The sequence below is a fragment of the Erinaceus europaeus genome, chromosome 11, assembly GCF_950295315.1.
Source record: "Erinaceus europaeus chromosome 11, mEriEur2.1, whole genome shotgun sequence".
Taxonomy (NCBI): domain Eukaryota; kingdom Metazoa; phylum Chordata; class Mammalia; order Eulipotyphla; family Erinaceidae; genus Erinaceus; species Erinaceus europaeus.
Genome location: NC_080172.1, coordinates 91,843,099 through 91,870,304, shown reverse-complemented (window position 1 = coordinate 91,870,304; position 27,206 = coordinate 91,843,099). Strand labels below are relative to the sequence as shown.

Sequence of the window (27,206 nt, the reverse complement as noted above, 5' to 3'; positions counted from 1 at the left end):
TGCTTAGTTCCATTGCATAGTTATTTTAGACTTCACAAAGGTATGAATGATATCACCTGGTATTTGTCTTCCTCATTTATGCCCCTTAGAATAACCTCACTCACTGTCACCCACATTGTTGCTAATGGCAAGCTTTCTATCATCTTGATATAGATATGCTTAGCTGATTAGCATTTCATTTAATACATATACACCGCCTTTCTATTCATTCATCTTTATTTTCAAAAAATATATTTATTTTCTTATTTATTTAGGCAGGGGAGGAGAGAGAGAGAGAGAGAGAGAGAGAGAAACAGTGCTCACCTCAGGCATAAGGATCAAATCTCAGACCGCTAGACCTTCACACATGCAAATCAATGCTCTAAAAGATGAGTTACCAATCTGCGCCGCCCCCTAGTCATCTTTGTGTGATTATATATATATATATATATATATATATATATATATATATATAGACTACACAGAAGTGAGAAATAACTTGAAGAGAAATCATGTTAAATGAGTTACTAACTATTAACACAAAAAATAAAAAGTAAGCAAATGGTGGTCCAAGGGGCTTGCAGTGGAAGACGTTGTCAGACTTGTCTGCATGAGGTTCCAGGCCCCATCCCCTGACCACACACGCCAGAATGGTGCACTGGCTCTCCCTCCTTCTCAATAAGGAAATGAATATGTATATATTTTAATTAAAAAGAAGGACAGGGTATCAGACATTTTTATTTCAGTAAATTTGTAACATTTTTTCTTTTATTGGGGGATTAATGTTTTACAGTCGCCAATAAATACAGTACTTTGTACATGCATAACATTTCTCAGTTTTCCACATAACAATACAACCCTCACTAGGTCCTCTGTTATCCTTTTCCAGGACCTGCACTCTCCCCATCCCCACGTCTTTACTTTGGTGCAATACACTAACTCCAGTTTAGGTTTTGCTTAGTGTTTTCTCTTCTGATACTATTTTTCAACTTCTGTCTGTGAATAAGATTATCCCATACTCATTCTTAGCAGATATGTTCTCCTAATAGAGCTTCATAAAATAATAATCTAAAATGCTCATTGTACTTTCCCTCAAGACCACAGAGTCATTCCTTCCAAGTTCCAGATCTGCAAAATACAATGAAAATAAAATGATTGCTTTAAAACACAATCGAAATAAAAATTGAAAATATGCTAATTTTCTGTTAGACTTTCTGATATCCGCCTTTCAAATTTAATCACCACAGAAGCTAGTGACACGGACTCTGTTACAATTATTCTATCAGTCTGATCAACTAGTAGCTTACCTTGTGACATTTCACTCCCCAAGTAAGTAGTAATGTGACTTAAAAAGGAGCTCTTAGAAGAGTATCAGTTTCATTCTTGTTAGCAAAACACTGTCTTAAGCCTGTATTTATATGATTCAAAGCTCTATAAATCAAAATGGAATATTCAGGTTCTTTTCTATACATTTCCCAACAACCAGATGTTTGAAATGATGTGAACAAAACATCCAGTTGATTGACTGAGCATTTAAGTATTTGCCATGACATTCAGCAGGGTGTTAACACAACTTACGCTGGAGAGCATATTTTTGCAACTGTTTTGTTCATCTTGCTATAAAGTAGATAGTCTAGCAGATTTTTTATAAGTGGAGCAAAGCAGTCTTCCAAGAAAAGGCATCCCATGATCAATTAAAAAATATATTCATTACTGAACATTTGAATTTGGATTCTATCATTATCTAAACTTACCAGGAATCCTAATATCACAAGCTGCTAAAATGTTTCATACTGAAATCCAGAGAAGAAATAACGTCTGAGTTAGAGGACTTTTGTTACATGCATTCCCCACTGAAGTGATCACTCTGCCTTGACCAACCTCTTCCTCACATTAACCCCTCAAGCCTAACTAAACAAGAAGAGCCCTCAGCCTTGATGCTGCCTGGTATTAAGAATGTCTAAATGTGGACCATGGTTATCAATGAAAGCAGACTGTATTGTTCAAGCATAATAAACTAGTGTCTCCTTTTCTTTGTCAATAAGATGATGCAGAATCTGAATAATAGTTTTTTTTAAGAATTAAATAATAAATGTCATGCCTAGTAAATTTTCCAGTTAATATTTGATAGACATAAAATGATCAGTCAGTCAAGTAAATAGATAATAAAATTGAAATGACAGTGATGTTCTTTTGTTATTTGTTAAGACCTAGGAAAGATAGTGAATACATTTTGTAAGGGACTCTGGGAAAAGGAGGTTTCAGAAGGAAGAAAAGGGAAATGCAATTTTCCCTAGGTAAGAACATGTATAACTTGTTAGAAGCACAATGGAGGATGATAGTCTACAGCAGAGAAAAATAAGAAATAATGTGGGGCTTAGTGGTGGCATACCAGGTTTAGTTCACACAATACTAACTAAGCTCAAAGACCCTCACAAAGATTTGGGTTTGAGCTCTGGCTCCCTGCCTGCAGCAAGGATGCTTCACAAGCAGCAAAGAAGGTCTGCAGGTGTCTTTTTTCCCTCTCCCTCTTGATCTCCCCCTCCTCTCTCAATTACTATCCTATATAATAACAAAATTAAAAAAGGAAAAATGGCTGACAGGAGCAGTGAACTCCTAGTGCAGACACCAAGCCCCAGCAATAACTCTGGAGGAAAAATAAATAAGTTTAGTGGTATGATCAGAAGTGCATCAAGTGGTATGATTACATATGGCAATAATTAGAGTTATTTTTTTGTTGTACTTCATCTTCATTGTCATCATCATCGTCATTGTTGTCACTAAGGCATTATTCTTCTGGATTTAAGGTGTGTACCCCCCACCCAGGTAGATAGACAGAGGTAGAGATACAAATAAAAAACACAGCACCAACACTTCACTCAGTAAGTATTGGCTACTCTGATGACAAAGCAAGCATATTGTCCAAGTGAGCTCACTTGCAGACCTAATTAGAGATTTCTTCTTAGTGAAATAGAACGTTTTGAAGTTCTTGGTGATATGATTTAACTTCTAAAATGTTTATTTCTGTTATTGTGAAAGAATGTGACTGGGGGGTAGCGCAGTGGGTTAAGTGCATACTGCGCTAAGCAGAAGGACCCGCCTGAGGGTCCCGGTTCCAGCACCCCCCACCCCGGCTCCCCACCTGCAGTGGGAATCACTTCACAAGAGGTGAAGCAGGTCTACAGGTGTTTATCTTTCTCTCCCCCTCAGTTTTCTCCTTCTCTCTCCATTTCTCTCTGTCCTATCCAACAACAATGATACCAATAACAACAACAACAATGATAACAACAACAACAATGATAAACAACAAGGGCAACAAAAGGGGGGGAAAAAAGGCCTCCAAGAGCAGTGGATTTGTTGTGGAGACACCGAGCCCTAGCAACAACCCTGGAAAAAAAAAAAAAGAATGGGACAAGGTACATAAGTTGAAGACAGAAACCAGAATCAGTCAACCACAATAATCCAATTTTGACAATAGTTTAATTTCTGTATATTTACTTATTCTGAATTATGACTATTAATTTTATTTCTTGTTATCCTTGTGAAATATTAAATCGTTGTGCAGCAGGATTCCAAGGGATAGTATTTCTAGACATTATAAATTTGTCTTTTTTTTTTTTTTATGTAGCACCAAGGAAAGATCCCAACAAGCATAAGCAATGCTTCTCATTGTTGTCCTTGATTCAGTTTTCTATTCTTTTTTCATGAGGAGAGAGGAAGAAAGAGAGAGGACACTATCCATTGATGCCATATACAGTTTTCCATGTGGTGCTGAGTTTTTGAGCCAGATCCTTCTTTTTTTTTAAGTTTATATATATATATATATATATATATATATTTATTTATTTATTTATTCATTTTCCCTTTGTTTTTGCCCTTTTTATTGTTGTAGTTGTTATTGTTGTTATTGATGTCTTCGTTGTAGGATAGGACAGAGAAAAATGGAGAGAGGAGGGGGAGATAGAGAGGGGAGAGAAAGATAGACACCTGCAGGCCTACTTCACCGCTTGTGAAACGACTGCCCTGCAGGTGGGAAGCCGGGGGCTTGAACCTGGATCCTCTCGCCCATCACTGTGCTTTGCGCCACCTGCGCTTAACCGCTGTGCTACCGCCCGACTCCCCGAGCCAGATCTTTCTGACCTATCTCCCTTCTTCCAGTATTACGATGTTTAAACTCTCAGTATTTTTGTGGTACTCAGATAATATACACTAAATTGTGTTTGTTTGCTAGGTGGTCTATAACTGGACTCAGTGCCTGTGCTATGAATGCACAGCTCCGGATGGCCACTTTTAACTCTCAAGGAATCAATTATGCTGTGTTGTATATGATCATTGATTTTATTTAATAATTTTATAACTACCTTAGCCATATGTATGCTATATAGGTATCATATGATTTATTTTTATAATGCAAAAATCCATTCATAAGTCTTGTTATTTACAATTTATAAATTTTCATACACAGTAGTTTAAGTTCGAACTTGGTAGTTGTTTGCAAATAATTCTACAAAAATACTACAAGAAGTCAATGCCTAAAATAGTTATTTTATCTTTCTATGTCCCATTCAAAGATATTTCTAATGTATACCTTGAAATTATTTTGGGTTGGGACCAATTAAGAAATGTAGTTTTCCAAGCCAACAACATATAAGTTTGCCTTTTTTACTTTATACAACGAGAAAGTTAAATTTTATTTTTTGATGATTGCTGACATATCTGGACAGTGAATAGTGTTTATGTCAAGACTAGGAGCTATAAACCAGATTGGTCTATAAAAGCTCTACTATCTAAAGGTAGTTACTCTACAGTATTCCTGACATACCCAAAATAAAGATAAAACTCCTACTGCCTCTTGGGAAAGAGATGCACAAGGCAGAGTGTTCAAAATCAGACTTGCATGGCAAAAATATCCATTAATAATGAATTTTCTGCTTCCTTTAGAATAAGACAGGTTAAGCAGTTGGTCACATTCAGTAAATAAGAAATTATTTGCAGTAATTTCTGCAACATTCTAATCATCTTCCATTTCTGAAACCTACTCTAATAGTTTTTGATCTGAATTATGGTAGGAAATGCATTAAATGTAGAAATATAATACTTGATTATAAATTCAGCTTCACCATGCACTAATAATGTGGCTTGAGCAAGTCATTTAACCTAACATTTCATTTGTTTTCAGTGAGGAATTGGGTATAGACAATCTACACTAGTGGGTCATTTTGACCACCACGAGAAGACAATGAATGTAGAAGTCACATACTGATCACTTGATCAGCTTAGGTATCAGAGATTCACATGGAAATAATTATAGTCCCAGTCGTGTATTTTGGTGTACTACTTTGCTGTATATGTGATCTTGTGAAACAGGAAATTTGGTCTCTCTTTCTGCATATTAAGAATGACAATATTCTATAATTATTTTATTATGTCATTAGCATAAGTTTTATTTTCTTAGTAAGTACATAAGGATAAGCTTTTCAATTAATAATGACCTTTTTGACTTCTATTAATTTGAATTGTACAGATGGTGTTGACTGCAAATTAGGTTTTCAATTGTAACTTGTTCCTTATTTTTTCACCCACTGATTAGTTTCATACACTTGGCAGCATTATACCCTGTCACATTCAGCTTGCAATTTTGTAGCAATCTCAAACACTCTGGTAAATCCCCTAAGGTGTTCTGTAGAAATCCTGTCAAAGTATTTCTATGTATGTGTATTTTCATTCTGTACTGTGTTTTGTACTCAATAATTTTAAAAAAAAGTCTGTAATTTGTATCAGAACATTTGCAAGATGAAACATAGAACTCAGGTCTCAGCAAAATCACTGGTATAAGACCAACATCCTTCTGTTCTAAATCTGGATTTAACCTGACTTTTATTGTATACAAATTTACACTTTTTTTTATCTTGTTAGAGAATAGGGCTTTGGATAAAGAACTTAAAGCTAATCTTAAAAACATCTTATTGCCATCATCTCTCTGGCTCTCCTTTATCTTACCAAAATTTCACCTCTCCTTCTTTGACCTTATGTTCCATTTTTATCTATATTTCTGTGACTTGGATTTCCTGCTCTTTCTCTTGTTCATATGTAACTCACTGCCATCTAGAATTCCATGCCTGATGCACCTCAGCTCTTTATCTTGGTCATTTTTTAGTCCATAAAACCTCAGGTCTCTATTTCAAATATCTTATTTATTTTTTTATTTTTTGGATCAAGTAACCCTCTTTTGTCTTTCATGTACCTTGTATTCAATTTAAAAAAAAAAGTTCTCTCTAGTATTTGTTTGACTGGTTTCTTTGAATATGTGATGTTAATAGGTTTGCCTTCCTTGTTACACTAAAGATTTTATTTTCAAAGCAAGTGTGATACAATTACAAACTCAAAACTATTAGATGCTCATAAATATTTGTTGGATAAATGAGTGATTCCTAAAAGAAAAAAAAAAGGTTGGATAATTAATTGAAAAAAAAGATATTTGGCTGCAGAAAATATAGTAACTACATTTAATAATAATATCAACATTGTCCATAAAATGTAGTTTATAATTTCAGTGTACAAACTTACCACTTTGAAAATGTAGGTAATTTGAAAAATAAACTTGCATAAACTATTTTGTGATTTCTTCACCTGACATGCTAAATTGAGAATTGAACTAAGGCAGGGATACTCACACTCTCTTCTATTTATAATTTCAAAGAATGTGTTTTAGTATTGAAAATTGTCTTCTGAATGAATTTAACCTTATTTAAATTTGTCAGCCAGACAAAATGAAAAAGGATTTTGACTGCCTCTGAATTAACATATGCACACTCAAACACATGCACACACACTTAAGCAAACAAAACATAGCAAAGCAGTATGCAGGTATTGTTTCACATTTGCATTGGGAATGGAAGATGTGCCAGGGTTTTCATGTTTCTTGCATTTATATGTGATGTTTGCATTTGATGTAGTGCTATAATTCAGTGGAAGTACACTCAGAACAATGTTAATGTTGTTTCTCATTTCCATTTTGATTAATAGTGCTCTTCCTCTGGTAATTTGTAGGTGTTATTTGGAAGATGGAGCTTCAAAGGGTGCCTGGCTGAACCGGTCAAGTATTATTTTTGCGGGAGGTGATAAGTGGTCGGTGGATCCTCGAGTTTCAATTTCAACATTGAATAAAAGGGACTACAGCCTCCAGATACAGAATGTAGATGTGACAGATGATGGCCCCTACACGTGTTCTGTTCAGACTCAACACACTCCAAGAACAATGCAGGTGCACCTAACTGTGCAAGGTATGCATTTTTCATAATTGCTATATTGTGAAGGACTGTGCTTAGAACTTTTCACAATTTAGGTATCAAAATGAGTGTAAGTAATTGACAGTGTTCAAAAATAATATTGTAATTTTCTTCAAGGATTTGGGTCCCTAGTTCCATTAAGTTTAATGACTACTATAGATATACAAATTCACACAGGATTATTTGATAAGGTCACAATGTAATTTTTGTATATTATTTATTTTATATTTTCCTTTAGGTCACCTCTTCTATTAATAATTCATTGAGAACCCATAGCTGATACATTAAAATCACTCTTTGCTAACATATGGATACATTAAAAAATTAAGCTCTTGGAATTATGGATAGAAACTCTTTAAATTAGTGTTCTGCACTTTCAACACTTTATTGCAATGAAGCTTTTGTTTATTCTGATTCAAGATACAATGAAAAGAAGTATTCTAGAATTATTTTAATATTGGTTAATTTATAATTTTGATATACTTGAGCTTGATTTACTTTCAGTAAGTCATAAAGAATGTGAGCTAACTTTCTATTCCAAAATATGAACAGAATTATCAAATTATATTTTTATTTTTCATATTAAAATATTTACTTCCACACAAATATTTTTCAAGATGAAATTATAATGCTAGTAGAATAGAAAGTGCATAATTTGCTCCTTTTATATTACATCTGAATAGTCAACCTTTACAGATCATCTATGTCTTAGTTGATAGGAATATTATTCTGTGGAACTCAAGATAGCATGTTAAAATAAAAGTAATAACAAATATAAGGTAATGTGGTATGGTGAGTGCATGATTTATTTCAAACAGGAAAGCTAAGTGAATAAGATAGTTGCATTATCCCTGTGTTTGTCTTTTAAAGAATGATCACTAAGGCCAGTAAAGTTAGAACCATGGAGCAGACTTTCATATCTGAGGTCCCAAAGGTTCCATAGTTGCTTCCTGGCATCACCATGTATTAGACATAAATATTATTCTGGTTTCTTTCTCTCTCACCCTCTTTCTTTCTTTCTTTCTTTCTTTCTTTCTTTCTTTCTTTCTTTCTTTCTTTTTTTGTGCAAAAAACTAAATTTAAAAACCATCACTAAGAATTAATTTAAGGGGGACAGATGGTGGCACACCTGGTTGAGCGCACATGTTAGAAAGCACAAGGACCAGGTTCAAGCCCCTGTTCCCCACCAGCAGGTGGAAAGCTTTGCAAGTGGTAAAGCAAGGCTGCAGGTGTCTTTCTCTCTCCCTCTCTATTTCCCCCTTCCCTCTCAATTTCTGACAGTCTCTATCTAATAAATAAATATAATGATAAAAAAGAATTAATTTAAGTATATGACATATTACTGGAAAAGATGACCTACAGATTTATTATGTGATCTTTATTTTCCTACATAAAATGCAAAGCTGAGTTAATAAATACATACACAATTTGACTCTGTGATAACAATTAAATTTAGTAATTAAACAGTCAACTTAAAGAAGAACATAGAAATTGAATAGTCACTGCATTTCTTCAATAGTATTTTTTAACAGATAATAGTAGACTGTGAAGATCATATTATTTAAAAGCATAAAAGACTAAAGTCCATGTCTTAGATTGTCTAAAGGTTTCAAAGGACATTTGTCTGCTTCAAATACTGACAAGAGATTACAAGTCACTATTCCACTCCTTTTTTTTTTTTTAACCAGAGTGCTGCTCAGCCCTGGCTTATGGCAGTGTGGGGGATTGGACCTGGGACAGGAGAGCTTCAAGCATGAAAGTCTCTTTGCATAACCATTATGCTATACTCCCACCCTATTCCACTGCTTTACAGTTTCTCCCTTGAAGGTTCTCACTTATGGTAATGAGTGTTTGCTCTACCAAGTAAGCCACCAACTGACCCCAGAGAATTTATCACTTTATTTCACATAGATTTCATAACACTGTACATTTTAAAATATTTATTTATTTATTCCCTTTTGTTGCCCTTGTTTTATTGTTGTAGTTATTGTTGTTGTTGATGTCATCGTTGTTGGATAGAACACAGAGAAATGGAGAGAGGAGGGAAAGACAGGGGGAGAGAAATGCAGACAGGGGCTCCAACCGGGATCCTTATGCCCACCAGTCCTTGTGCTTGGCGCCACCTGCACTTAACCCGCTGTGCTACCACCTGACTCCCAACAGTGTATATTTTTAAAAAATTTTTTTAAACTTGCTTTTTTCCCCTTTTGTTGCCCTTGTTTTTTATTGTTGTTTTAGTTATTATTATTGTTGTTGTTATTGATGTTGTAGTTGTTGGATAGGACAGAGAGAAATGGAGAGAGGAGAAGAAAACTGAGGGGGAGAGAAAGATAGACACCTGCAGACCTGCTTCACTGCCTGTGAAGTGACTTCCCTGCAGGTGGGGTTCCAGAGGCTGGAACCCGGATCCTGATGCAGGTCCTTGAGCTTTGCGCCAAGTGCATTTAACCCGCCATGCTACATTTTTACGCTATCTTTTGCCACTGTGTACATTTTTAAGCTATCTTATGCTATTCTGTTACTTTCGGATGGATACTTCATGATAGTGAAGTTTTAGCAGCATTTTCGGATGTGCAGCTTAGCAATGCACTTCTTGAATGTTTTATCAGTATGAAATTATGTTCCCTCTGAAAAATAAAACATATCTTACTATTTTGAGTATATGTGGTTGAATCCAATTAAAAGCTAATAAGTTTACAGTATTTATGAATATAATTACTTATTAAAAGATGATTGACATGTGGGCAGTTTTCTAATTACATTAATAAAGTTCAGGGAATACATTAATAGGCTTGTCAGTCAATTCAAGAACTAAATAAATGTCACAAAAAGTCATCCCCACTTAAGCTACATTTCCTCTCAATGAAGAAAAATAAACCAATGTGCACATTATTTAGTCTTTATACTCATGAGTTTGTCTGATGCTCCGGTGTATCTAGGTAGTTTGAAGTACATGTTCTTTGCCTAAGAGTTTGTCACTTCACCAAGATAAAGAAACAAACTGAGAGAAGACTAAATTAATCACGTATGTCAAACACATACTGGTTGGTGAAAACAAAGCTTATTCTTAATTGTTGCAACTGTGTACTCAAGGGATCTATTTTTTAATCATTTTAGAAAGGGGATAATAAAAGTGATATCTCACCATCACAGACATTGTGCTTGGCAAATGTGTTGTTATTAATATCAATGAATGGATCAGTGGGAGAGAAAAACACTAGCTAGGAGTTGGAAAACATGGGTTCCAATCCTGAATTTTCCCTCATGCAAAGAGTAATTAGCAAGTCTCTCTAAACTCCAATTTTCTCACTGGAAAGACCTGAAGATCAAACTACACTATGATTACTTGCTTTTTATTTAAAAGGAAGAAAAGTTAAGTTGAAAATATCCCATAATATTTGCATTGAGCACCATGCAAACTAATTTTTATATATGAACACATTCCAGTGTTCACTCTGCATATGTTTTATTTATCTATATGTTTTCTTTTTGCCAACTGAGCTAAACAATATATGCATTCTTGGAATTTGAAGAAAGTGCTGAGTTCTACTTTTCCTTTAAGGAAGTAGAAATTAGCTAATTGTCTCAGTAAGAAAATGTGTCTTGGGAGTCAGGCGGTAGCGCAGCGGGTTAAGCGCATGTGGCGCAAAGCGCAAGGACCAGCGTAAGGATCCTGGTTCCCCACCTGCAGAGGAATCGCTTCACAAGTGGTGAAGCAGGTCTCTGCAGGTGTCTATCTTTCTCTCCCCCTCTCTGTCTTTCCCTCCTCTCTCCATTTCTCTCTGTCCTCTCTAACAACGACATCACTAATAACTACAACAATAAGACAACAGAGGCAACAAAAGGGAATAAAAATAAAAATAAATATTAAGAAATTGTGTCTTTATTACCTGTGTGTAATTGAGTACTGATAAATCAAGTTACCTAATTATTTAGTATTTCAAATTATGTGATGCTGTTTACTGAGAGGAATTTAGTTCATAAAAATAAAAATGTATGGTGCTGGATATATTACAAAGCCAGAAGTCCCTGTTCAGTCAGGTCCTGGAACTTGATGGCAGAGGGGGACCTAGTGGGGGTTGAATTGTGATGTGGAAAATGGGAAATGTTACACATATACAAACTATTGTATTTTACTTTCAACTATAAACCATTAACCCCCAATAAAAAAATTTTAAAAAAAGAAATGAAAAATATATAGTACTTAGGAAATTTGAAAGTAAATGTTACACATAACAAATTCTCTCTCTCCCTCTCCTCTCTTGCTCTCTCTTTCTCTCCCCCAACCCCACAAACTCAAATATATACCCTCACAAGATATTTTATTCTCTTAGGAAAATGAAATTTACTTACTGTTTGAGAAGTATGTAGTCAATTAAGTTAAAATTAGTCTTACAATATTTCTCTATATTTTCTCCAAGCAGAGTTGAAGAAACTTTGATTAGCCCATGCTTCTATGACTAACAAAACCTCTAAGGAATATTGAATTTCCTTCAGATATTATAATCATTTCAGATACTGGATGTACATAGAATATTTGTAGTAAATGGGTTGCTATTAACCTTTCAAGGATTGATTTGCATTTCTAGCTGCAGACATCACTTAGTAATTTGCTTTTTCAGTGATGATTTTGACTGCAGAGATTCACTTTGCCCTAAGTTTAGCTCCACCAAGAACCATCAACATTGGATGACAGATTTAGGCAAAGAATATAAAGGTCTCTCTCTTTCAGTCCAAAATAGGATAACTCTGATGAGTCATTTTGGAGCTCATACAGTGACAGTTGAAGCTGCTAAGTGGTATATGTTACAACTTCTCTTAATTTCTTTCCTTTCTCTTCCCCATCTCCATCTCCTTTGGCAACTATGTCGTTCTCTCAGGGGTACAATTTCAGACCTTCCTCCAACATAGGTTAAGGGTACCTTCTCCACCACTGAAGTGTCATTGCCCTCCACCACAAACTTCTGCTCAATCCTTCAATGAACATCATATTCATCGTCCTCTTCTCATTCATCCTTCTTCCTTCTTTCTTCATCTTATTTCATTGCCTGCTTCTCAGAGGTCCCAAACTAGCATAATATAAGACTTACTGTAGCTAATACACTGTTGTGAGAAAGGCTTGGTAAAGTTGAAAGAAAACATGTGAAAACACTATTTATTATTAGCTTTCAGTTTTATGTTAGAAGGAATTTAAAATAAGTCTTTAGCATGCCAAGATAAGTAGGAGAAAAATGAGGCCAAGCAGAGTAGGATGCAGTGAAAGGTAACTTTAGATCATGAAATTTGCATCATTATTTTTATATACATTTAGAACATGATAATATTTTTTGGTTCTAGACTTCTAGAAGTAGCCAAGAGAGTAAAAGAGAAACAAGATCCCTTCCAATTTCATGGTTCATAAGGTTAGATTTATAATTTCTAGTAAATGGATCCTATTATTGAGGATGGAGAGACATTCCTACAGGAACTTATCAAAGAGAAGCTCTGAGATAGAAGGAACACCATCATATCACTGCAGTGCTCACTGCATTCGTTCATGGGATTATCCTTTATAGCACTTCACAGTATAATCTAAAGTACAGGTAGGTAAAAATATTAAAAATCTAACAAGTTCAAAAAGATATTAGTTCAATAAAAAGGAGATGAATGTATTGCCATTTTAATCCATTAGGAAATCTTAGAATTTACACTTATTTTATTTTATGTATTTAATTTATTTGTATTCATTGCCACCTGGGTTTTTGCTGAGGTTCAGTGATAGCTGAGAAAAAGTGCTGCCTTCTGGTGACCTTTCTTCTTTTCTTTTCTTTTTTCCTTTTTATTCCCCTTTCTATTTTTTATTTGATAGTGCAGAGAGAAGTTGAGAGGGGGAGAGGAAGATAGAGAAGGAGAGCAAAAGATAGACAACAGCAGGCCTGCTTCACCACTAATGAACCTCTACTCTCACCCTCTACCAGAGATTTTTTACTTTGGTGTCCTACTCCAAACTCAGTCAGATCTTGCTTTGAGTTTCCCTTTTTGTTTTTCTTTCACGACTGCTGTTTATGAGTGGGATCATCCCATACTCATCTTTGTCTTTCTGACTTAGATCACTTATATCATAATACCTTCTAGCTTCATCCAAGATGGATCAAAGAATAATATTCCTGGATGTGTGATTTAAGAATAAATTCAGGGCCTGGTTAGTGGTGCACCCGATTGAGAACACACATTACCATGTGCAAGGACTGGGGTTCAAGCCCCTACTCTAGACCCATATGGGGTAAGGATCAAAGAAGGTAGGTTCATTGTTCTTAATAGAGTTTCAATTTTTTTCTTTTTCATTTTTTTTTTTAGATTTTCAATTGTTGAAGAACACATTTTACAAATATTTTTAATATCTCCCTTATTAATTACTGTGTTGAACCCATCAATAGTACTTCCAAATCTAAAAAGTTAAGAGCATTGTGCCAAATTTATGAAACTTGGGGAAGACATAAATCCTTCAGGTCTCATTTGTGAGCTAGACTTAGGGATTTTCTTTTATTTTCTTTCTTTTTTTTTCTTTCTTTTTTTTTTTTTTTTTTGTGCCTCCAGTGTTATCGCTGGTGCTCAGTGCCTGCACTACGAAGAATCCACTGCTCCTGGAAGCCATTTCCCCCATTTTTCACCTTTGTTGTTATAATTGCTGTTGTTGCTATTGCCATTGTTGCTGTTGGACAGGACAGAGAGAAATCTGAGAGAGGAGGGGAAGACAGAGAGGGGGAGAGAAAGACATCTGCAGATCTGCCTCACTGCCTGTGAAGGGGCTGGAACCAGAATTATTACACTGGTCTCCGTGCTTCGTGCCATGTGTGCTTAACCCTCTGCACCCGGCCCCTCATTTTTTTTTTTTCACATACACCTTCACACAAACTCAAATTCATGTATCTGGACATTCTTGGGATAGACTTTTTAAGGCAGTGAAATGTTGCATGATAGCTTTGTCGGCAATGTATTTTTCTGATAGACACATTAAGTTTTCTTTTCAGACAACAGTTGGACTAGAACGGCTATAATCACATGATAGTAATGTGTTAGCAGCTTCTAGGAAAACATTACCTCAATTATACAAGTGAGTGTGTTGACATTGACTTGTATATCGGTTTAGCTCATAGAGTTCATAAGAACTTTAACTCAGGTTAGGGAGCATGGTTAAAGTTAAGGTGCACATGGTAAAATACACATGTAACCATGCTCAAGAGCAGGGATGCAAGCCCCTGGTTTCTTCCTGTAGGGGTGAAACTTCATTATTAGTGCATGCACAAGACTCTAGTTCTAAAAACCGTCAATGTTGAAGTAATTAATACTTTAATTTTTTATTATTTTTATTCATTGAATAGAGATAGCCAGAAATTGAGAGGAAGAGGGAGAGAGAGAGAGAGAGAGAGACCTGGAGCACTGCTTCACCACTTGCAAAGCTTTCCTCCTGCAGGTGGAGACTGAGGGCTTGAACCCAGGTGCCTGCACATTATAATGTCGTATGCTCAGCCACGTACACAACCATCTATCCTCCTAAAGTAATTAATACTTTAAGCAATATGTACTACCTTTTAAGTTCTTTCAAAGTTCAGTAGATATTCTAGTTGTTGAAGCACATAGTTTGATAAGTATCTCAAATGTTGATCACATTTGTCTTGTCTTCATAGTAAATCAGAGTTTTCTATGTAACATTTCAGGATAGCTGTATTTGTTACCTGTGTTGGAATATTTTTTTCCAAGAACAAGAAAAATAACTGTAGGTAATACACATCAAATCCCAATGCAATGTACACTGTCAGTATGGAAATCTCTCTATAAATAAAAGATTACCAAGCTTTAGTTGGTCCGCTTATTTTGAGACACCCTGAAAATAAAACTTAAGTCTGATGAAATAATTTGCTAGCTCCTCAGAAGTCATTGATATAACATTTGATTTATAGAATAATTTTTACTTTTTCTTCCATGTGTATGGTTAAGAAATAACTATAACTAGAAATTTGCTGTAAAATGGTATGCTGTTTATAACCTTTATGTAGGGAAATGCTTAGATTTGCCAGAGGAGAAATTTTGAATTCTGATGATAATGTTTATATTATAATTTTCACTGGAACAATAAGAATTAATTATGTGTCTGCCAAAGAAAACATGGAGGCAATTAAGAATGATGGCAAAGTTCAGTTTCTAGAATCAGCGAGTGATTGTGTCTTACACACTGTCTTCCCCACATCATTTCATCTCCTATCTCTTCAACATCTACTGGTTTCTAGTGATGCTGACATGAGCTCAATGTGTTAGAACACAAAATTTGCACTTCTGAAGGCCCACATGATCCAGGCCACCAGAGATGAGTAGTCCTCTGACCTCTGTTTCTCTCTTTGTGCAACATATAACCACATAAACAAGGACTATAAATAACAATAAATAGCATACTAATAAAATAAATAATATAGTTAATAAATAAATCATTAAAGTAGGGGAGATAACGGAATGATTATGCAGACAGATTTTCATGCCTGAGATTCTAAAATTCTCTAGACTACCTACTACTGCTACTAACTACTACTAGACTACATAAACTAGAGCTGATCAGTGCTCTGGTCTAATAAAAGAAAAAAAAATTGATGAACTCTGTAGGCCTGGTTTCTGAAAGATATATACACTCTTAACATCATATAAGATTATCTTTATATATGCAGAATGTTTATGAAACATCGAAATCTACATTGTTATCTGCAGATGAGAAGCCCAGTGATTTCTTGAAGGTAAAGAGTAGGTCTTATTCTTTGTTGACTATTAATCCAGAACAGTGCCTGGATATTGGAATCCAGTGGTTGTGTGTATATGCATAATTCTTTCTCTTTGGCTTCATGCCAATCACTTTACTTAAGTTGTGACTTAATATATTGATACTGTCTCTAGAGCATAGCACCAGAAATGCTGACATAACAAGAGAAATTACATTAAAAGGATTAGTTAGGCATTCATGAGTTAGGTTGCTTATTTTCATTCCAGGTCATAGCAGCCTTATCCTCTGCTAATCCCCATGTTTTCACAAATGCAGAATAGTGATTGCATGTTATAGTGAAAATAATAAATGGGTTGCCAGAATTTTGCAAATGTTTTTCCCATGCATTGAGACAAAAATAAGTATAGGTGACAGAGTTAGCTACAAAGGCTATGGTCAGGATGCTTAATGTCAAGTTCAAGTAAGAGTTCTGTTTTTAAGGGCTAAGAAAAACACAGCTCTATTTTCTTTTTTATATGTTACTCATTCTTTTAAATGTTTATTTGAGTAAGTTAGTTGATGGATCCATTTTAAAATGAAATGTGTAGAATAAACTCCAGAACCAGTAGTGCAAAATTAGGCAAGCTATGCATATTATTTTCCCTCTACTTTCCCCTATAATGTAAAGTAATCCACTGTAAAATATAGCACTAACTTAATTTAATTTAAAATTATTTGGGCCATCTCTCTTTAATTTACTACCTATTATTTGCAAATAAATTTTCTGGAAGTTGCACATGCAATACTGTTTCTGGTAACCAAGAAGACCAAATCTTAATCTACTGAACCTGTGAATATGTTAGGCTGCTGGGCAAAGAGGAATTAAAAATAGGTTATCCTTAAAAATAGGTCTATTGGGGGTCGGGCGGTGGCGCAGTGGGTTAAGCGCATGTGGCGCAAAGCGCAGGGACCCGCGTAAGGATCCCGGTTCGAGCCCCTGGCTCCCCACCTACAGGGGAGTCGCTTCACAGGCGGTGAAGCAGGTCTGCAGGTATCTATCTTTCTCTCCCCCTCTCTGTCTTCCCCTGCTCTCTCCATTTCTCTCTGTCCTATCCAACAACGAATTGCGTCAACAAGGGCAATAATAATAACCACAACGAAGCTACAACAAGGGCAACAAAAGGGGGAAAAAATGGCCTCCAGGAGCGGTGGATTCATGGTGCAGGCACCGAGCCCAGCAATAACCCTGGAGGAGGAAAAAAAAAAAAAATAGGTCTATTATCTTAGAGTACCTGGTGGAAGCAATGAAATCAACAAGTCATTAAAAATGGAAGAGTGAGGCAGAAAACTCAGGTAAAACTAGTTGCTAGTGGAAGTAGATAGGAGTGATGTAAATAAGAATTTGGCCCATCATCATTAGCTTTGGATTGCTACTTTAAAGACAGAGGAAAGGGATTATGAGGAAGTGATTGGTGATAGCCTTTGGACACTGGATAAAATAAGGAAATGGAATTTTTTTTTATGAGAGAGTTAAAAGGAGACAGTCGTATTAACACACATCATTTTCAATTGAAACTATATTGGGGGAGTCGGGCTGTAGCGCAGCGGGTTAAGCGCAGGTGGCGCAAAGCACAAGGACTAGCGTAAGAATCCCGGTTCGAACCCCGGCTCCCCACCTGCAGGGGAGTCCCTTCACAGGTGGTGAAGCAGGTCTGCAGGTGTCTATCTTTCTCTCCTCCTCTCTGTCTTCCCCTCCTCTCTCCATTTCTCTCTGTCCTATCCAACAACGATGACAACAACAATAATAACTACAACAATAAAACAAGGGCAACAAAAGGGAATAAATAAAATAAATTTAAAAAAGAAACTATATTGGATACTGAATTCACAGAACTGCAAGATAAATTTCTATTGTTTTAAACCAATATTCTTATGATAGATTATGGTATCAAATAGAAAGCATACACACGTGCACACACAGACACTCTTCTCCTCTCACACACACAGAGACACAAACACACATACACACACTAAAACATATATGAAAAAAAGTAGCCATATATGGATGTTTTGGGCCATCTAATTTGTGTATGTTTGTGTGTGAGTATTGTATGTGTAGAAAATGTCTATTGTATTGTAAAATGACTAGGGATACTTGTATTGAATGTTACTGCCTCTTCAAAATAAGTATGTTGAAACTTAGTACCCATTATGGTGGCATTAGGAGGTAAGGAGACCTTTGAGAAGTGATTAGATTATAAGAATGGGCCTCTCATAAGTAGTATTTAAATTTTTTGCAAACTAAATTTCCCTTCCCCTTTCCAACACATGAAGTTCCAGTGAAAAGATAGCCATCTAGGAAGTAGGCCCTCACCAGATATCAAATCTGCCAGTGACTCAGACTTTACTGGAAAGTGAAACATAAAGATTTTCTGTATATAAGTCAGTAGTTTATCATATTTTGTGGTAGCAATCTAAAGGAATTAAAACATTGGCTTTGACATCCTAGTAGCATTTCTTGGTACAGACAACCATAAATGTCTCTAGACATTGACCATTTTCTGCACAGGGGTCAAGTCACCTTACACCAAGTATCACTGAACTATAGAAAAAAAATAGACACAGGTCTTAATTCTTCAGTTAATGTTAGATGGTGACAAACTTCATGAAATTATAACTGTTATCTTAAATACTAATTTTAGTTAACAGAACAGGCCTTGGCATGTAACTGTAGCTAAAATAAGACCAATAAATACAATATAAGTAAATAAATAAAAAACTAGTCAATGATCAGACAAAATTATGTTGAGTTGTTGTCCTCATTCAGTAATGGTTTGGGATATTTTTCTCTTTGAAAGTAGTTAGGATGATATCCAGCTCGTCTGTGTGTGTGTTGTGTGTGTGTGTGTGTGTGTGTGTGTAGTTTTTAAGATTCATTTTGATTTCTTGAGAATTAAAACATAACAAACTCCATAGACTGCTGTGAAAATTTAGAAAATTACTCAGCATATGAAATCTGGTTTTCTACTGTCTGATTCAGAGTAGGTATTCATAGATTTACCACCGTTCTCTTTCTAGCAAGTTAACAATGTGCTGATAAACTCTTTCTTTTTCCTCCCTTTTAATTAGAAAATAATTGGGGTAGCTATCACTAATTTTAATAGATCTTTGTATTTAAGAATGGAAATAATACTGTTAACATGTAAAAGCTAATAAAATGAATTTCTTTCTTGTGGAGAAACTTCATGTTAAAAGATAATAAATTTGTAGTAGTGCTAAGATTTTGAGCTACAATAATTGGAAAGTTTTTATTTTTTGGATAGCAAATCACTAACACAAATTAAGGAAAAGATAAGTGGAAGTCATTTTTTTCCTAATTAATTTTGAGACATTATATATATGTTATATATATATATATATATATATATATATATATATATATATATATATTCTAAACTGTGCTATGAACAAATATTTAGTTCCTGACAAACATTTCTTACCTCTGGGTTCTGGTAAAAATACCAGTAGAAGTATTAGTGGCTTTTTATAATCACAAACCACTAAATTTCTTCATCTTTTCATGTTTTAATTTCTTTTATTTTTAAATATTTATTTATTTATTCTCTTTTGTTGTACTTGCTTTATTGTGGTAGTTATTATTATTATTGATGTTGTTATTGTTGGATAGGACTGAGATAAATGGAGAGAGGAGAGGAAGACAGAGAGGGGGAGAGAAAGATAAACACCTGCAGACCTGCTTCACCATTTGTGAAGTGACTCCCCTGCAGGTGGGAAGCCTGGGGCTGGAACCAGGATCCCTACACCAGTCCTTTTGCTTTGTGCCATCTGTGCTTAACCCATTGCACTATCGCCTGATCCCCCCCCCCCATGCTTTAACTTCTTAGCCTTTCATCATGTCTTTTGAAGAGCTTCCTGTAAAAAACCATGTATTTGAAAATACTTAGATCTGTTTCTACCTTTTTAAAATTTCAAGTGATTTCTATTTGTAAATACCCACAAGAAATGTGTCTGCTCTAAGTTCTATCCTCTATATATAAGTAATCATTTTATATAATGATAATTACCTCCACTGTCTTGGAAAAAAAAATCTCATTTCTGAGTATAAAAACAAATTCTAAAATTAATTACATATGTATCAGGAACTCAGATTTACTAAACTAATTATCGAAAAGTAAGATAAATTGGGGAGAAAAGATAAAAGTATGCATAATTATTAAATGTTGGCATTTATGTGAGCCTTGGGCTTCTCTTTATTAGCTATTTGGGTGCCATTATCATTAACATTTCAGTTGCATCTTTAATGAATATTAGAGCTGCACATACACAATGGCATGAGTGAAAACGACAGTCATTCATTATCCACACAGATTGCAACTTTAAGAAAAAAAATAACTTAAAATGAGGCTGTAAAGCTGCTGTGGTTATTTACTCTGGGAGCTATGAACCATCCAGAAATATTCTAGACCTTGAGTTTTATAGCCCTGGGGTCCATGTGGGGGTAGGGGTGAGCACGCACAATTTGGAATAGTTTTTCCAGTAAACCATTACCACATGTAATGATATTATTGCCTAAGTACACTATTTAAGTACTTACCTTTTGGTGAGCATTGTACTAGATGTTAGTAAAACAAAGATTTACAAATAAGTATTACCCTTTTCTTTCTTAGAATTCACAAACCTAGTTAGGGTACTATTTACTTGAGACAAATCAAATGAATGCACTAAAGTTAGAGACTAGGAAAGATACATTTGCAAGATATATATAAAGAAAGTGATCCTCTTTTTCTGGAAGGTCATAGTCAACTTTCAGAGTCATGTTTGGGACTTGATAAGTCAGGATGTGATGGTTAACTCTAGGAAAATATATGGAAGTTACTTTTAGTTTACATAGTAAGTCATTCAGAACTGAATAAAAAGATACTTCAAATCTCAGCAATAACTGAAGAAGTCACAATGTCTTGTTCCATAAAGTAGAATAAGTATTTGTGAGCGGGTGATCTGGGACCAGAACCAGCTCTTCAGATTGGAGTAAAGGTTCCATTATAGCATCTTCATAAGGTTTTCTTTAGAAGTGGTGCTGACAAAGATAATGTTCAAATGTGCAGCCCCTGAACGACTAAGATGCTGTTGGAGGTTGTTTGAGCATGTGAGAAGCAATGGGACTCTCGGGGAGCAGCTGTAGGAGGTTGTAATTGCTGGGTTAGGCTGCAGAATGGAGTCATTCATTGCTGAAAGGAGCAGCTGCTGAGAGTTTAAGCAGGGAACCCTGGAGAGTCATGACTGGGGGAGCTTCCTCAGATTAAGATGCTGCCACTGGAAGCAGCAGTTATTAGTGTTATCATATGGAAAATTTAGAGTTATCCATCCATTACCATCATTTTGTCAGTCCGCAGTGGTTGACACAGTCATATATATATTTTACAGAATGGATTTGAGATTTTTTTCAATATATATCCTCAAACTTTGTTGACAGTTTTATTTGACTGAGTTGATATTACTTTCATTGTTTGCTCAGCAAGGAATATTTTTACCCTAAAGAATAACTGTTACACTGACCACAACAAAGTGGCATGACTTTATTTTATTAAGATTAATTTATTTATGAGAAAAAAAACTAGATCACCATTCCTACACAGGACAGATTGAGCATTGAATCAGGGATTCCATTTAAGTGAACTTTAAATGTTTAATGTGTCTCCTTTTGGCTTGATGATGTGGCTTTTTAACCACAGTACTCACTAGAATATAGCTGAATTTTGGTATTCTTTGGTGTTGTTTCCTAGAGAACAGTGAATGTTCTACTTATCTTTTTCGAAGAACCTGAGGTTCAAAGGTTTTACATTAAGGAGCCAGAAAAGACCAACCAGTGAACAACAGATTAACATCAATTTACAATTTATCCATAAAAAGAAATGCTATATAACTGGTGAGTTCATGTAATTGTGATGTAGAACACTACCTAACAACACTGCTTCAAGATGTCTTCTTGAAACAAATGACAATATAATTAACTTTAGTACATTAGTGATTCAGTTTTCATCTTTTGTTGAGTTGTATATTCTTAGTTAAGAAGAGGAAACAGAATGCTGGTTTTTATTTTATTTTTTTTCTTATTTGTGTGGCGTAAGATTGTGGTGCAACCAATTAAGAAGTAAAATACATAAGGAAAAGTATTGTGATAGTTCACATTTGGATGGTGCTCAGAATCATGTAGATGCTGTGGAGATAGAATGACCTTTTGAAGGTAGGAATGTTTAAATTGTGAGTGTAAGCTCTTAAATGTCTTAATTATAGAGCTGTATGGTGGTTCACCCAGTAGAGTGCACACTTTGTTCCTGGTCACCACCTACATGGGGAAGATTCAGGAGGAGTGGAGCAGTGCTACAGGTGTCCTTCCTTGGTTTTATCTCTCTTATAATTGTGGAATTTGTCAGAATCACTCCAACAAGAAAAACTCCATGTGTGTCAAGCCACATTGAGGTGGGGTTGGGTACAGTTACACTGGCTTAATATATACCCTATTGCTATGAATTCTAATCAATAAACTTGACCTTAAGTCTTTGTCTATTATGCAATCTGTTCTGAGCAAACAAGGAAATTAAGTGAAATAAGCCAGGTTCTGAGTATTAGTGAACTGGGATTTGAGTGACCAACACTAAAATATCAGAAGAGCAAAAAAAAAAATTTTTTTAAACTGACTTTTTAATTTATTTATAAAATAGAACTATTGACAAGACCATAGGATAAGAAGGGTACAGTTCTACACAGTTTCCACCACCAGAACTCCATATCCAGTCCTCTCCCTTGATAGCTTTCCTATTCTTTATCCCTCTGGGAGTATGGGTCCAGGGTCATTGTGGGATGCAGAAGGTGGAAGGTCTGGCTTCTGTAATTGCTTCCCTGCTGAACATGGGCATTAGCAGGTCGATCCATACTCCCAGCCTGTGTCTCTCTTTGCCTAGTTGGGCAGGGGTCTGGAGAGGTGGGACTCCAGAACATATTGGTGGGGTCCTCTGCCCAAGGAAATCAGGTTGGCATCATGATAGCATCTGGAACCTAGTGGTGACTTTTTAAAGTTTGACTTTTAAAAGTTTTTAAAACTCAACTCACCAAACTCTGAAAAAGAACATAAAAAAAAAAAAATTATGTGTGTTTTTCAAAGTAGCTTAAATACACCCTCAAGCTCCTGACCTCTTAAAGGCTTCTGGAAATAGTTACTCTAAGACTCCTCTGGACAAATAAAAATTGTTCTCACAGGTACTTATTTAGCTAATGAAGACACCTTGCAGAGCCTTTGAACAATTATTTGAAGGCAGAAAACATTCCAGGGCTCATCCATCTCTTGTGGAGTGTTGTCACCTTTACATACTTTCAAGTGTTTTTCTTTCTGTCATTCTTTCTTTTTTTTCCATCTCCAAAAGAGACACTGCCCCACTTTCTGAGACTTGGCATGTAGTTGGGATTACTGCAAGGCCTCTGAGCTGGCAGTTCACACAACCCACTTGTCTTGACAGTCTGATGTTCCTCTTTCAAGTACTTAGTACACAGCAGTGAGGTCTCCCTTTTAAAGGCAACCTAGCTCTCTCTGTGCTTTCTGAAGTGTGGTTTGTTATCCACTTTGGCTGCTGCTAAACTATGATACGACTTACTTTTTTTTTTTTTTTGCATTTTCACATAGTTAAAAAGTTGGTATGGCCTTACCAAGTTCAAAGAGAAGTAATGTATGAAACCTGACTCCTTTGAGCCTATTTGGGAGCTTCATAGAATATATGCAGGGTAGGGCTTAAAATATGGAGTTAGTCAAATGAAAGAAGCTATTTATTTTCAAAAGCAAAAAATTTCCATTTTATTCCTTTAAGATAAATGAAGGGGTCAAATTTCTAGTTTATCATTTTCTGAGAGAAAAGTGTTTACGTGTTCTTCTTCTTCTTAAAATGCTTTTTCTTAAATACTAAAATATAGTTAGGAGTGTTAACAAATAGATTAGTATGATTTAATATGCTGTATAATTTTTCATTCTCTCCTTGTCCCACTGTAGCACTTCACATTCCCTATCATCATTGTGAAATGATACTTATGAGTAGCCATGGACACCAAGTGCTGCCTAGTGCTCTCTGCCAAGTGTGGTCTCAGTCCTCCTGAGGACCACAGAAAGCATGCATATCGACACAGCATGAGATGCAGAGGCCATCAGCATACACATGAAACACTGAAAAGAAAATGTTACTCCAATTTCCATCTTTCTCTGTTTCTCAGACCCCTACTATCATACATAATCAAAACTGACCCCTCACACACAGCCCAGTGAAAGCCCCTACGCTTGAGTCCAGCGTGAAAACATTGCATATGGCTAAGTAACACAATAGGTCTAGCTACCGTTTGAAATAGCCTGTCTAGTGAAAAGAATACTGTGCAGGTAGGATTGAAAAATCGCTTCAGTTTTTGATCTTTTGAGATAGTGATTCGACATATATATTTTTTATTTTCTCAGTGTATTGTGTTGGGTAGAGATTGATTCAAAGGTTTATTACCTGTAGATTGACCAACAAATTAACTGTCCCATACCGTCTTGGCGGCTACACATCTAATATTCTTGTTTTAATTATACAATTAGTAGACTTATGGGAATATTGACTAATATGAAATAAATTTTAGCTAAATGGATCAAATCTGAAGTGCTCTCTCTAAGAAGCAGTGTAGCAGTATATCCCCCACACTGAAGCTTAGTATAGCAGTGCCTTTTCTCTTCTCTTCTTTGTCCATGCTTAACCTGTGAGAATACTGGATATTTTTCTACTTCCTTAAAAAAAAAATCTTTTCACACCCTTTGATTTTTTTTCTTCTACTTTTCATTATTTTGTTCTTCCTTGAAATTTCTTTCTTTACTTCTAGTAGAATTAACCATCCCTTCTTGTGCTCTTTGATACTTTTTGCCTTACTATCACAGTCCATTACTGGCTCATATGTGTGTTTCTGATTAAAATGTAAACCACATGTGATCATGCAATGCATTCCTTTATGCTTTTCAATAATAATATTCATAACAAATTAATATATACTGCCATAACATATGTCAGTCAGCTGATAGGGTCATGTTTTATAGATTATATAATCAAAATAATGATTAAATTACAGAGACCAAACCGTGGAAAGAGTAAACTATTAGGCGATGGCTGTACTGCACTTGGATCTTGGCTCTCCCACAAATTATCTCTGTGGACTCAGGTTGGCGACACTTAAACCTTTAGAACATTATGGATAATAAAATATGCATTGTAGAATTTAAGATTAAAGTGGGAAATATGGTGGGCCGAGAGATCAGCTATTAGAGCACTATTAGTGATTTAATACTGATTTACAAAATTATGAGACAACAGGGGTGTAATTCTACATCGTTACCACCACCAGAGTTCTGAATTCCCTTTAGCTCCGTTGGAAATTGAATTAGTTTTCCCAAGTTCACAGATATGAGTTGACTATTATTTCTATAACTACCTATATTTGTATATATTTACTCTGCCCCCCCCTTTTTTATTGCTCTGCCTTCCCTTCGTTTCTAAGTCACACATACAACAAATGCTACTTCTCAATGTCCTTCCTTTATTCTTCTCTCTCAGGGTCATGGGGTCTTGATGGGATGGAATTCAGAGCCCTCTGGTCATCTTCCACTAACACTGTTCCCTTTCTGGGGGTATGGATCAGAATTCTTAGGGGGTGCAAAAGGTGGATGTTCTAGCTTCTGTAACTGCTTCTTCTCTGGATATGGACATTGTCAGGTCAATCCATACTCCCAGCCTCTTTCTATTTTTCCCCTAGTAGGCTTGGGCTCTGTAGAAATGAAGTTCCATGACACATTAGTGAGGTCTGCCCAGGGAATTCAGGATGGAATCATAGTAGCATCTGAAACTTGGTGGCTAAAAGGGGCAAGATACAAGGCAAGACAAAAACAATAAAATTGAACAATAAACAGGAACCAAAAAATAGGAATATAGCAAATGAGAATAGGGATTTTAGAGTGGAGAGAAACTAAGAAGTCAATTTTAGGTATGTTCCTAAGGGCCCATGACTTTAGTCATTTTTGTGTGAGTTTGATAGCTAACAAGAGGGTGGACTAAAAACATTGTCTGGAAAAATCTAGTCAGAGTTGAGAGTAAGAGTGGAAAGCTTGATTAGGGCAGAAAGTAGTTCCCAAACATGAAATAAGTATTTAAATACAAGGAACTGTTTACTCTATCCATCTGATACAGGACCCATATATATTCACATTTAGCAAAGGAGCCTGTGTAAGCTCCTAAACCATGTCAGTCTGAGCTCACAGTCCATGGTCACAACTGGGAACATTCTAAATTGCACTCATTTCAGGACCAGTCTTCCTTGAGTGGTGGAGCAGGGTGGCCCAGTCTCCCTTCAGAGAATCAGGCAGTCCCTGTAATTGCTGCTTTACACTGAGTTTAAGGTTCTGGAGAGGCCCACTAGAGGGCTTATGCTGATGTTCCTGATGCAAGTGGAGAGAGGGATCTATTAGAGGTCTAGGCCCATCACAGCTATGTAGGAATCCAAGGATTCCTTGACTAGGACACCAGATGATGTGGGATGGTCTGCTATTCACCAAAAAGGCCATCATTAAGTGAGCTAGACTCTTGCCCTTTTCCAGCTTTTGTAGCCCTTTTTTTTTCTGATGAGCTGAGACTTTCTCCCAGTTGTTAGTGTTGAGTGTCATTTGTTATATCCCAACTGGTAGTAGGTTTGTGAAGCCTAGCCTCAAGTTAGGGAAGAAATACACTTAGGATATTAGTGGGGTCTAAGTTAATCTTAACTGCATTTATTTGTTTGGTATATATATATTTATCAGTGTATCTCTTCGTCAATATCAGTGTATCTCTTCGTTTATAAGAAACAGTGTTTCTTATAAAGATTATCAAGGGTTGACAATGATGCTTGTACTGTCAGAATTGATTAGTAAATACATCATACTTTCTTTTGTGTAGTTATTTGAGTATCTAGAGTGATTGAGGAAAGTGAAGTAGGGGGTATCAGAGGAGGGTGTTTAGGCCTAATTATAAATATTGGATTAGACTACCTATGGTTCCTTCTTTAGTCCTTTCTATCTGTTTTCTGAGATTATTAGGTCTAAATATAATCTCAAGAAGACTATTGACCACTTTTACTTTAAGGTATATAGTTGCCCCTAA

At 35.7% G+C, this 27,206-nt stretch overlaps 1 protein-coding gene across 1 annotated transcript in view; it reads left to right on the top strand.

The window, feature by feature from the left end:
• The window catches only part of NEGR1 (neuronal growth regulator 1), a 938,974-nt gene that overhangs the window by 339,236 nt on the left and 572,532 nt on the right, over nt 1–27,206 (top strand). Inside the window, exon 2 of the mRNA XM_007530478.3 lies at nt 7,030–7,262. Coding sequence (XP_007530540.1) covers nt 7,030–7,262 — 233 coding nt within the window. The remainder of the gene's footprint in view (nt 1–7,029; nt 7,263–27,206) is intronic.